This window comes from Melampsora larici-populina (assembly GCF_000204055.1).
Source record: "Melampsora larici-populina 98AG31 unplaced genomic scaffold MELLAscaffold_3, whole genome shotgun sequence".
NCBI classification, from domain to species: Eukaryota; Fungi; Basidiomycota; class Pucciniomycetes; order Pucciniales; family Melampsoraceae; genus Melampsora; species Melampsora laricis-populina.
Genome location: NW_006768767.1, coordinates 1,332,508 through 1,346,292, shown reverse-complemented (window position 1 = coordinate 1,346,292; position 13,785 = coordinate 1,332,508). Strand labels below are relative to the sequence as shown.

General features: G+C 41.1%; 2 protein-coding genes across 2 annotated transcripts; both read right to left on the bottom strand.

Moving 5' to 3' along the window:
- Positions 1-751: 751 nt before the first annotated feature.
- Positions 752-4,389, bottom strand: MELLADRAFT_102318 (uncharacterized protein; the record flags this gene model as incomplete). Its single annotated transcript, XM_007404963.1, has 4 exons — positions 752-2,116; positions 2,294-2,368; positions 2,884-2,974; positions 3,173-4,389. 4 exons carry the CDS (start codon positions 4,387-4,389, stop codon positions 752-754), a joined length of 2,748 nt encoding a protein of 915 aa, XP_007405025.1.
- Positions 4,390-5,422: 1,033 nt separating this feature from the next.
- MELLADRAFT_102317 (uncharacterized protein) lies at positions 5,423-11,694 on the bottom strand (the record flags this gene model as incomplete). Its single annotated transcript, XM_007404962.1, has 2 exons — positions 5,423-6,810; positions 11,025-11,694. 2 exons carry the CDS (start codon positions 11,692-11,694, stop codon positions 5,423-5,425), a joined length of 2,058 nt encoding a protein of 685 aa, XP_007405024.1.
- Between the last annotated feature and the right edge of the window lie 2,091 nt (positions 11,695-13,785).

Here is a 13,785-nt window from a genome sequence, read left to right as displayed (position 1 = left end):
CCATCAGAGACGCGAGGGCGTTTAGAGGCCATAATTAATCGATGCAGAGGTGAGCAAAAGGTCAATCCTCTCAATGCTGAGCCACACAGCATCGAAAATTTTTTTTACGCCATTTACGCCCGGGCCGGGTCGAGCGGGCCAGGGCAAAAAGGAGGCCCGAATCGGCCTGCATTCTGAGAGCCGGGTCGGGCCGGGTCGATGCCTTAGCCGTGGGATCAGAGGCAACTTCGGAGATCAAATCAGACAGAACTAGACTGGAAGTTGACGTCATTGAGTGCTGTAATGTCGAGGCAGACCTGGTCACGGGGGTTGGCATGTGTACATCATTGAGCGCTGTAATGTCAAGGCTCAGGATGGGGGCACAGCCTCAAAAAAAAGGCGCGCCCTGGCACGTTATTGTGAAAGACTTGAAATGGATTTTATAAGAAAATAAACACAAGGAAAGCCCCACTTTCGCACTATGAGGCATACAGGCCTTTGGGTGTGACCATCTCCTTTTCAAGATGTTTAGGTGCGCCCTACGCCTAGGCGCCTGGCGCGCGCCTTAGTGCGTTATTTTTTTTGCGCCCCCATCCTGACCTGCGCAATGTGGATTTCAGCAGACTTCTTGGGATTCCAGATTTGTTTTGTAAAATAAGAATCAAATAAAAAAGTAAAGCCTTTGAACACCAAGAGTAAATTGAGGTGAAAGAGAAGAAAAACAAAGAAATTCAAAAAAATCTCGAGTTTGTGAAGTCCTCTCCTCTAGGCTCTACTTTGTAGGCAAAGGAAATTTCAAACCATTCAACTTTTCCCAACCATAAAGAAATCTTGATAAGATCACCGACGAAAAGGTGTTCCTTCCATCCTTCCACATCAGATATGCCAGAATCTGGTCTGGATTCGATTCCCAATAACCACGAGCTTCTTTATAGTATTTGAGATTAAGAACGACGTCAAGATTCACGTATTGAAATTCAGCCATGGAGCTCTCCAAATAATCCCACCCCCCACGTATAATGTCTTGGTTACCTTGGCGTTCTATATGATCATAATTTTGGAGCAGAAATGCCAAAAATGCGGTTGTCAGTTTTGATTGAGCAAAACTAAGTGCTCTTTTTATATCATCAGGCGTTATTCCAATCATTTGCTTTTCTTGGATTCTCGCGATTAAAATACTCTTCATATCATCAAACCATTTTGCAATCTTTGCCCGAAGTTTAGGCCGGATCCATAGTTCTTGTCTTCCTGAATTGTGCAATCTGGGCATATTGTTGTGTAATGCAATATAAGATCTACGACTAGCGGGGGCAATGAAAGCCACATGCTCTCCTCTGGGTGGGGGGGATGCATCGACCCCAATTCTGAATGTTTCTGAAATTACATTCTCTTCCGGTACTCTTGACATTTGGACGGGATGACTTTCAAAAGTAGGAGGTTCGATAATTGAGTGATGTTGATATTGCATGAGATTTGCGAAGTGTTCTGCAGCTGGTTCACGTGTTGAAGGGCCTTGAACCGAGTTTGATGCTGAAGCGTGCAATGTTGATAAGCTATGAGCTGAAACTTCATGGGTTTGTAAATATCTTGAGTCAGTGTCCTGAAGGTCTTGGCCTGAAAAAGTGGACGGTAGAGCTTGATACATCGGATTGTTATTGGATATGATATTGTGATGACTTCCTCGCATCTGCGACGCGGGCTTTGTGAGCTGTGAGTTTTGGTGCTCGAGCCACATTTCAAAATCTGGTGTGATTCTAAGGTATTGCCTTTGTCGAGCTGATTGTTTGAACGGATCTATCTTTTGAATTCCTAATGCCCCAGAAAGTCGAAGTTTTCCTGGTGATACGATTTTGGTTGCGATTCCAGATGATGGTGCGAGTGTCAGGTCCAGAGGATCTATTTCGGGTGCAGGTGACGAGTCCGAAGAACTCATTGCGGGTGCAAGTGTCAATTCCAATGAGTCTATTTTGTCAAGTTTTGATATCGCGATGGTCCCAGGTTCTGATGTTCCTAATCTTAATGCAGTATCTAGATCTCCATTCAGATTCATTGGGGTTGCCAAGACTGTGCTAATAGTCATGAAAACTATACTTGTAGTCAACCATAATATTAATGATGGGTACATTCTTGCGTGATGCTGCCGAATCGGTGACTGCATCAAAAAAGCTGTGCTTGATCGCGATAGCGAGATTACAATGCGAAGCTCTAAAATTGATGGTCCCGTCTCCCAGCAGCTCCCAGCTCACTGATGACGTGAAGTTTAGAAACCTTTCCAAATGTGGCGGATTTACTAGAATGTTTGAATGTCACTAACACCTGAAACCGTATCCTCACATCGCATAGCACCATAGCTGGTGTATGTATCAGATACATTAGAAACTAGCAGCAACTATGTAGGTAAGGGAGTGACTGGATGATGTCACCAACAAACTACGATAAGCTGGCCTCGCAAATACAGCAATGATAAGAAAGAAAGAAATTCTGTTCAAGAATCCTTATCAATGTTTATCACAAATAAGGGCGTAATATCTGAAAAGAGTGGATGTCATTGTTGGGATCCAGCGAGCAAAAATTCATGATGTAGAGATTGTTAAATATATGAGATGACAAGTTGTTATCATGATACAGCTGGCGAGAGTTTCGACTTAGCTTCTTGAGTACTTCACCGTTTATGTTAAACTGCTAGCATATGACGAGGTCAGGCTATTCTCTCTTACTTCTAGCCTCGATCAATAGACCATTTGCTGTGAACTTGAACAGAATAACACCGATAAAGGTGAACTTAGTTCACTCGAAGCATTCTACACCTAATGGGCTTTGGCATTTGAAACTTCGGAGTGATTTAAAACACACATCGAAAGTCTTGGATGGAGCGCTCCAGAACTGTGTGGGGCTTGCACATACATACAAGGGTTTCTCAGTCACTCTGGGTCGCGAGGGTGGACTAAGGGACTTTTCAGAGTAGCTCATGGCCAATGTGAATTTTGAAAAATGCCTGAAATTTCATGTTCCCTTCATAAGGTAAGAAGGTGTAACTTGAAAAAGGTGAAGGATTCGATCAGGAAGAGCAAATTGAGGTGAACAATGTCAAGAAGAAGAACAGATTAACTCAAAGAACACCTCGGCATTGTGAAATCCTCTAGCAAAGAAAAAAATTTATCTTCCATTCAATTTTTTCCAGCCAAAAATAAACTTTGATAGGACCTCAGATGACAAGGTAATCCTTCCATCTACCCACATCAGATACGCCAAAGTGTGGGTTGGAGTCCATGATCGGACACCATCATCTACTTGAATGTGTTGGAGGTCGACAACGGCTTCAAGATCAACAACTTTCCATTGAATCATGTAGCTCTTCATATATTCCCACCCCTGACGTAGAAGTTCTTCATTGCTTTTTCCTTTGATCTCGTAATGGCTAACCAGAAATCCAAAGAATGCGGCCGTCAATTTCAAGTGAGCAAAACCAAGTGCTCTTCTGATATCGATGGGTTTTATACGAATGATTCTATCTTGGTGGATTCTTTCTTTTAAAAAAGCTTCCAAATTATCAAACCATGTTGCAATCTCTCCCCTCATTCTATCAAATACCCAAAGTTCATCTTTTCCTAATGTTGATAGCTTGGGCATATTTCTAGGTATCACTCGGTAAAATTTACGCCTCTTGGGGACAATTAAAGCCTCCTTTGTCCCTCCGGACGGGAGTGATTCTTCGTATCCACTTCTAAATTTTCCAGAAACTCCTTTCTCCTGCGAAGCTCTTGACATTTGGATAGGATGACTTTCAAGATTATTTGCAAAGTTTTCTGCAGACTGGTCACGTGTGGGAAAACCTTGCAAAGAATTTGACCCTGAACCTAATCTCGGTAAGTTATGAGTTGGAACTCCGTGAATTTGTAGATTTCTTGAACCAGAGTCCTGTGGATTATGCGCTGGAAAACTAGATGATGAAGCTTCAAACATCAAATTGTCATAGGGCATAATGCTGTGCTTAATTCCTAGTAGATGCGACGCTGGCTCTGTGATCTGATCCTGTACGTTTTGGTCCTTCAGCCACATTTCAACATCTGATGAGATCCTAGAGTGTTGTTTTTCTTGGAATGGGTTTTTAAATATATGTGTCTTTTGAATTCCCAATGCGCTAGACAGTTGATTTTGTTTTGATGGTACCATTTTTTTTGTAGTTCCAGATGGTGGTGCAAGTGACAAGTCCAAAGAACCTAATTCCGCTGCACGTTTTGACTCCAATAAACCTATCTCGTCAAGGTTTGATTTCGCAATGTTTCCAGGGGTTGATGTTCCTAATCTTAATGCAGTGTCTAGATGTTCATTCAGATTCATCGAGGTTGTCTTGAGTGGGCAAATGGTCATGAAAACGATACTTGTAGTCGCGCATAATGAATGGTACATTCTAGTATGATTCTGTGGATTCGGCGAAGTTATAGGTGTGCTTGATCGCGAAGTTCTCAGGATGATAACCCCGGCTCCCAACTAACTGATGACAGACAGTTCAAAAACCTTTCTATGTATGTCGGATTTAGCTGCTTGTTTCAGCCCATACCAAGGCTCACGAGATTTTCGCCAGTGAATTTTACTAACTCCTGAAACTCCTCATTGCATAGGACAATAGCGCGGGTGTATCAGATACCTGGATTAGAACCTAGCACTGGCAGATACTTAGTAAGGGAGTAACTCGATGAATTCCCTAACAAAGTATGATAATATGGCTTGGCAAAGACAGCCATTAGCAGACATGATGAGAAGACGAAAATGCATTCCGCTCGAAAATTCCCATCCATGCTCATCGCAAATAAGGGTGTAAAGTTTGAAAGGACTGAATCTTAGGATCCAGTGAGCACAAATTTAGAATGTAGAAATTGTTGATGATAATGATATTGACATGATAAGGAGTCAGCATTTCAAGAATTTAACTGTTGTTTCTTGAACATTTGCGCGTATGTGTTCATTTGTGAGCATATGTTGAGGTCATATCAGGCTTTTGTTTATCACTTCTAGCCTGGACGATTGGACCGCTTGCTATGAACTTCAATATGAACACACTGGGTAAGGGCGAGCTTACCTCACTCGAAGCATTTCACGTTCTAGTAGGCTGTGAGGGACCTCTTGGAACTACAAAGTGATTTAAAACCACACATCAAAATTCGTGGAGGGAGCGCTGCAGAATTGTGTGAGACTTGACACCTGTGCAGGGCTATCTCAGTCGCCCCGAGTTGCGCGGGTGACGGACTTGGTTGAGATTAGCTCCTGGGCAATGTGAATTTTGGCGAATTGCACGAGATTTCATACATCTTTTAAATAAGAAGGTCCAAATTAAAAAGAAAGGGAATCGGTCACGGACAGCAGATTAAATTGGACGAGAAGCAGAACAGACTAATTCAACATAACATCTCGACTTTCTGAAGTCCTCCAGCCAGGAAAAAAATTATAATGCATTCGATTTGTCCCAGCCAAAAACAAACTTTGATAGGACCTCAGGAGGACAGGGCTTCCTTCCATCTACCGACATCAAATATGCTAGGAGGTGGGCTGGAGTCCATGCCCCGACATAGCTTTCCACTTGAATGCCTTGGAGGTTGAGAACGACTTCAAGATTGACACTTTCCCATTGAACCATGTAGCTCTTCAGATATTCCCACCCCCGACTTAGAAGTTCTTCATTGTTTTTACCTTTCATTTGGTAATCTCTAACCAGATATCCAAGAAATGCGGTTGTCAATCTCCGGTGGGCGACATTGAGTGCTTTTCTGATGATATCAGTTGGTACTATTCGAATAAGTTCATCTTCTTTGATCCTTTTTTTTAAAGTACCTTCCATCTGTTTAAACCACCTGGAAATCTCTGTCTTGAGTCGATCATGTGCCCAAAGTTCCTGTCTTCCTCTTGTTGAAAGATTGGATGTATTGCTAAGTATTGTTCTGTAAGCTCTTCGACTATTGGAAACGGTTGAAGCCTCATTTTGGCCTCCGATTGGGAGGGATTCTTTAGATCCACTTTTAGATGTTCCTGAGATTTTCTTCTCCTCTGGAACCTTTGAGGTGGGATTAAATTTGGAAAAACGAGGTTTAATGATTGAACGATGATGATCTTGCACCATATTTTCGAAATTCACTGCAAATGGGTCAAGGGTGGAGCCTTGGAGAGAATTCGCATAAAACCTTGGTAAGCTACGAGTCGAAACTTCATGGATTTGTGAATTTCTCGAAACAGACTCCTGAAAATTATGTGCTGAAAGCCTGGATGGTGAAGCTTCAAACACCAGATTGTTATAGGGGATGATACTCTGAAGATTTTCTAGTAGATGTGACACTGGCTTTATGGGCTGTACGGTTTGGTCCTCCAGCCACATTTCAACATCTGGTGAGATCCTAAAGCGTTGTTTTCGTTGAGATGAATGTTTAAATGAATCTGTCTTTTGAATTCCCAATACCCCAGAAAGTCCATGTTGTTTTGGTGGTACGATGTTCGTTGCGGTTCCCGATGGTGCTGCGAGTGTTAATTCCAAAGAAACCATTTCGGCTGCAAGTTTTGAGTCCAATGGATCGATTTTGTCAAGTTTTGATATCACAATGGTCCCAGGGTATAGTGTTCCTAATCTTAGTACAGTGTCTACGTTTCTATCCAGATCCACTGGGGTTGTCAAGACTGTACACATGGTCATGAGAGCTATACTTGCAGTGGAGCATAATGAATGGTACATTCTTGTGTAATGCTGTTGGATCGGCGAATTCGTAGTTGTGCTTGAACGGGATGTGATATTGAGATTTGAGCGCGAAGCTCCCAAGATGATAGTCCCTCGTGAATCCCAGCTACCTGATTTGTGCATGCAGTTCAAAAACCTTCTGGGATCTGGTGGATTTAGCTGGCTGTTTCAGTCCATAGTCACAAGCTTTCTGTATCAGACACCTGGACTAAGGCTAGCAGCAACTTAGTAAGGGAGTAACTCGATAAGTTCATTAACAAACTATGATATGATAGCATCACAAAGAAAGCCATCGGCAGCCATGATGCCACCGCTCAAGGGTTCTCATCAATGTTCATCGCAAAAAAGGGTGCAAATTTTGAAAATACTGAATGTTGAGATCCAGAGAGCAAAAGTTTATACTGTGGAGATTGTTGAATATTCATGAGATGATGAGTTGCCATCATGTAAGGGCTCGGGTGTACCTTCGAAAGGCTCATTTAGCCTTTGTAGGCACGTATTCGAGTGAGGAGAAATACTTTAATAATTCGATAAGAGAAAAAGAAACATAACTGTGTACAAGTGTAACATATATATACTAAACACATAAAACATCTAACAATTCTTCTTGATCCTTCTAAATCAAATTCCTGACAACATTCTTCGTACATAACTTGTTGTCTTAACAACATTTGATAAAAAGATAAAGAAAAATAACACAACATATTTCCAATCATTACAATAATGATTACCGTCTGGTCTAAACAATATTTATCTTATCACACAAAAAAAATTTTCTAAAACGTCAAAGCTGCTTTATATCCTACTTCAAAACGCTCCCAAGTGACTGAAGGTGGAGTTGGAAATTGAGGATATTTATGATGAAAAGTGAGAATGAATAAATCTAAATCTGATGACATATTTGTTAATGGTATCCATGTATCATCCGAAACTGGTCTTCCTGCCCATCTTATTAAATATTCGGGTGAAGCCTTTCCTCTCTTTCTATAATCTATTATTCCCGAAACTTGTCTCCAATCTTTGATGGGAACTACAGGGGCAGAATCAGAAAAATTGTGAGTTACTGTCATTCTTCCGCCTACAGAAGGCTCTATATATTTTGAAATCAGGGATATATTGAAAACAGGATGAAGTCGAGAATAAGAACTCCCCAAATTCAACCTAACCGCATTCTTTCCCACCATTTCTTCTACCCTAAATGGTCCTATTCTCCTATGATCCAATTTCTGCGAAGGTCGAAAACTCGTAATGTTCTGTCTCGACAACCAAACTAAATCTCCTTTTGAATAAGTTTGAGCTGGTCTTCTATGCGCATCGTAGAATTTCGCCTGCTGCTCCTTCGCATGCTTTAAAGATATTAACAGATTAAGGTGAGTTGCTTCCAGATGTTCTACAAACTGATCAGCATGAGGTACTCGCGATATCTCCGTAAAGCTATTTGCCCTGGGATGAAATCCTTGCCACGCAAAAAACAGCGAAAATTTTGTTGAAGATGATGGAGTGTTATTGAAGCAGAATTCCGCCATTGGTAGCCACTCGCTCCAATCGTCCTGTCGATAACTAATGAAATGCCTAAGATAGGATTCTAACGTCTGATTAGTTCTCTCTGTTTGACCATTTGTTTGTGGATGGAAAGCAGTGGAAGGAGCTGATTTTATTCGTAATTGCGATTGCACTTCTTTCCAAAATGTGGAAACGAAAGTAGAACCTCTATCGCTTACAATCTTGTCTGGATATCCATGATATCGAAAGAACTGCGAAATAAAAAGAGATGCCAATTGTGGCGCATTCATCGACTCCTTGCACGGTATAAAATGTGCACCTTTGGAGAAATAATCCGTAATCACAAGAATAGAATCAAAACCTGAAGAATTTGGTAATTTGACTATAAAATCCATCCCGATAGTACTCCATGGTCTATCCGGAACAGCCGACGAGATCAACTCCCCTTGAGGAGACTGCGTAGATCTCTTAATCCTCTGACACGAGTCACAACTTTTGATGAAATTAATAACATCTTCTCTAATGGTTTTCCATCCATATGTCCTGGTGACTAAGCTTAGCATATGTGCTATCCCAGGATGGCCCATCAAAGGAGTATCATGAAATGATGAAAGAAGGTGTAACCTTAACGAAGCAGGTACATATAACCTGTCGCGAAACCACCATAGCCCTCCACGAAGAGAAAAAAAAGAGGAAGGACTTTCTAACTCCTCAACTCCTGCATAAGATTTAATAAGCATCTCACGAGTTTCAGGAGAAGGGATTATAAAAGAAGTATCAATGGAACAAACAGTTACCCCCTCCTTTATCATATAAGGCTTGAGTAATGTCATTCAAGAAGAATCCGAAAAAGACTCCTCATAATCAGGTCGTCTAGAAAGAGGATCCGCCGGATTCGTCTTTCCAGGAGTATGTAGAATTTGAAAGTGAAATTGCGTCAGATAAGATGCCCATCGAGCCTGTCGAGGCGTCAGCTTCTGCGACGTCATGAAGTAACACAGATTAGCATGATCTGAAAAAACGGAGACTGGAGTATCCGTTCCTGTCAGCCAAGCTCTCCATTCGCCAAAAGACTCAACAATAACTCCTAATTCTTGGTCATGGACTTGCCAATTCCTTTCGGAAGGTGTCAACTTGCGAGAAAAAAATGAGACCAGCAGAAGATTTCCTTTATCATCCGGCTGTGATAAAATGGCAGCCATGGCGAATCCAGAACAGTCCACTTGTAACGCTCTTGGCCTATCAAAGTCAAAATGAGATAATAACGGAGCCGTTGTAAAAGATTTAAGTAAAAGATGAAATGCTGAAATACACTCAGCAGAAGCAAGACCCTGGACCACATTCACACCTGCACGAGTTAGAGAAGTTAAAGGAGCTGAAATGGAGGAGAAATGATGAATAAATCTGCGATAAAAATTCGTAAAACCTAAAAACCGAAATAATTGTTTTGAGTTAGTAGGGTAAGGCCAATCTGCAATCGTACTTAATTTCTTTGGGTCCATTCTTAAACCATTCTCGGAAATAACAAAACCCAAAAAAGTAACTTCATTTTCATAAAATTGACATTTGTCGGGAGAAACAGAAAGCTTATGATCTTGAAGACGTTGTAGTACTTGCTCTACATGAATAGTATGTTCATCATAAGTCTTGGAAAAAATGAGAATATCGTCAATATACACAAAGCAAGAAACACCTAAAAATTCAGATAAAACGGATTGAATAAAGCGTTGAAAACAAGCTGGACCATTTGCGAGGCCAAAGGGCATTACAAGACATTCAAATAATCCCCAAGGAGTACGAAACACTGTTTTCCACTCATCCCCTTCCTTGATTCGAATAAAGTTGAAAGCAGACTTCAGATCTAATTTAGTAAAAAACTTGCAACCAGTAATCCTGGTTAAAAGATCCCCAAGTAAAGGGATGGGAAAACTGTCACGGACAGTGATTGAATTAAGAGACCGATAATCCACACAAGGCCTGTTCTTCTTGCCCGGTACTTTAACAAAAAAAATCGGTGACGCGGCTGATGACGAAGAGGGCCTAATGTTGCCTTGTTCCAACTGTGTGTCAATCCATTCCTTTAGTTCACTTTGTTCCAACTTAGCCAACAAATATGACCCACCGAAAGTAGGCACTGCCCCCGGCTTCAAGTTGATAGACATATCAAACCCTTCTCGATGCGGCGGTAGTAAAGACCCACCCTGTTTAGGAGTGAATACATTAGCATACTTGGCAAATTGAGGTGGAAGCGAAAAAGGGGGTGAAGATGGAGTGAGGGATAATGAAGATGAGACAGCAGTTGCAGATTTGGAGTGCAGTTGAGGGGAAAAACGGTGACCAGTCTGAAAAGGTTGAAAAATTGAAGAACTCGGACGGGACAAAACAGGGGAGTATTCACCATGGGACAATTTTCCATGAACAGAAATGGGTTGTTCCAACTTCAAAGTCGGACCCACACCCCCAACCCATCCATCATGATGCTTTAACCAGTCAACACCTAGGATAATGTCATAACCTCCAAGAGTCGTTATGTCGAGAGAGATATTCGATTGAAATTGATGGTTTTCGTGTAATCCTTGAAGAAATAAATGACCTTCCCACTCGTGCGTGACCACACTATCCTTTCCGCTGGAGCCGTCAAACGTAACACAAGTGATCGGAAAAGGTCGAATCTTTGGGATAAGGTGATGTTTCTGAACTAATGATCTATCCAAAAAACTTCGAGAGGCTCCAGAATCAACCAGTGCTCGAGCTGGAGAAAACTTCTTCCCACAGCTGAGTAAAACCGATAGAATTAAACGAGAGTCGTTGCCTCCCTCACCATGGAAGGCAAGAGCAGAAATTTGCTCATTTCGACCGGCACCTTCTTCACTGAACATTGGTTGAGCCGAAAAGTACTCATCCTCATTACCCCCATGACTAAAATCTTCCGGTTGCTCCACACTCCTATATTCGTGAAATAAAGCCGCAACACCCGCAGTGGGATTTGGTTGAGAAACAGCCGGAACCGTGGATTCGGAAGCTAACGATGGAGATTGGGATGGTAAAGGTGGGAAAGAAGACAAAAGACCCGGTCTAATAGCCGCAGGAGTTTGTTGAAATCCAAAATTTATACTTTGACGAGGTAAAACCGAAGGCGTCATTAGCAAACGAGAAGTCGGAACTCTGTGATGGTTAGAGCGTTGATTGCCATGAGTAGTAGGCACCGTCATAGCCACCGCCGAAACTGATGAGGGATTACGTTGGGCTTCCAAGACAAAAGCATCCATCTCAGCTGAAGACACTCCTGAATTAGGACATCCCGCCGGGCGGCCTTCTGCAGTTTGATGAGAGGCGTCGTAGGGTTTCAAACATCGATAACACGTAACTCGATCTTGGCATAAGCGACGATAAAACTCTAGACTGACACGAGTAGGTCTAGCAGGAGTAGGTCTTGTAGATTGAGTATGAGAACCTTGTCTAGCATTGAGCGCATTAACATCGACTTGCATCGCATTAGGATCATAGGGCACAATAACTGAAGGAACCTGCCTGGAAGGTTGAGGATGAGGAGTGGTTCGAGATTGACTTGAAGGTTGACTTGCATAAGATCGTGCCATATTTAAATCAAGGACCTGTCTAGAAGCAGCTAAAGCTAATTCTTGCATCTTCTTTAAAGTAGTGACACTAACCCAATCCGGATGCTTCATAGCGCGACTCAAAATATCTGGCCTAATAGCTTTACTGTAATAATCGATTAGAATGAGGTCGTCCAAAGATAATTGAAGAGCAAGACCATCAAATACTGAATTGAAATGTAATAATGAAAGTCGACCTTGTTTTAAAGCTTGAAGTTCCTTCAACATAGTCATTGAAGAAAATTTATCACCAAATCTTTCAGCGATATGATCAAAAAAAACTTCCAAAGAAGACAAAGGTTCAATGATGAATTTTAAATTTGAAGCCTGATGATTAAAAAGCACTCCATGTTCTTTAGCGTTTTCACGAAGCAGGCTCGTCCACCAAACCTGAGCAGAAGAGGTTGGAGGGAAATGTCTAGCCACCCATCGTATACGACGAGAATCATCCACAAAGCTAGCCTTGTGGGAAAACAAAGAATCACGTATGGTACTGATAAACCATATAACTGCCTTCGGATCTTGTCCATCAAAGGTCAAACTAGGGATTGGAGCTGGTTCTGCACGAGCCATCTGAGTTTGAGAAGACCGAACCGAATCTAACTGAGAATTGAGCTGATTGATCATGTCATTGTTGGAGTCGGCCGCTTCTTGTTTTAAAGTCGCCGTGGCGGCAGAGATTTCGGAACGCATTAAAGATAAAACATCATTTACCCAATCTCCCATACGTTGGTCAAAGGCGGACAATCTAACACAATCTTAAACCGCAGCTGATAACCCCGCGAACGAATATGACAAGTGGCCTAACTCAACGCGAAAAGCCTCAATCTGAGTATGCAACAAATTGTTACTTTCCTCTAATTGAGATTGAAACAGAGAGACGTTTTCGGTAGAGACTTGAGCTATCTTTTCCTCCATCGTAGTTTGGAGAAGTCGAAGAGATGGGTTAACATAACGATCAGCAAATGACTGCTCGTCATTAGAGAGACCAGCCGGGTTTTCTCCAGAGACAGTAGAACGTCGAGCTGCCATATTTGTAAAAAGAGTTAAAATACTAAAAGGTAGTCGAAATAGTTGATGATTTGTTGGTAGAAACCTGATTTGATGTATACCGACCGTGATAATCACAAAGTTGAAGCTAGATATAAGAAAAGGATACCACTCCCCTATCACCACACTTCCAATGATCGTGACGTCATAAAATGATACGATAAACAAAACCAATCGTCGAAACCACAAATTGCTTGAACCGAAATTGCCGAAACCAGCGAATTTCCCAGGAGATAAGACGAGATATCCTAATACGAACATAGCCGCCCATAAGAGTGAAAACACACGGAAATACACAATCACCATCCAAAAAAAAGACTTCAAAATTAACAAACTAACACGAAAAGATAAAAAAATAAAACATCTACATAGTAACAAAAGAGACCATAAACTAAATCTATTCACACAATATTTGTATAAAAAAAATGAAACGAAATTTTTTTATAAAAGTAGAAAGAAATTTATAAAACAATAACACAACCGATGCTATGATGAAGCATATACATTTTTCTTTGAACAGACTAATACATATTGAACAAAAAAATAATAAAAAGAACGCTCCAAAGAAAATAAGGCCAAGAAAAAAAAAGAAATCGAAAAGAGGTTTTAATGATTGAATTATACTGTAAGGGCTTGGGTGTACCTTCGAAAGGCTCATTTAGCCTTTGTAGGCACGTATTCGAGTGAGGAGAAATACTTTAATAATTCGATAAGAGAAAAAGAAACATAACTGTGTACAAGTGTAACATATATATACTAAACACATAAAACATCTAACAATTCTTCTTGATCCTTCTAAATCAAATTCCTGACAACATTCTTCGTACATAACTTGTTGTCTTAACAACATTTGATAAAAAGATAAAGAAAAATAACACAACATATTTCCAATCATTACACATCATGGCAAGAATT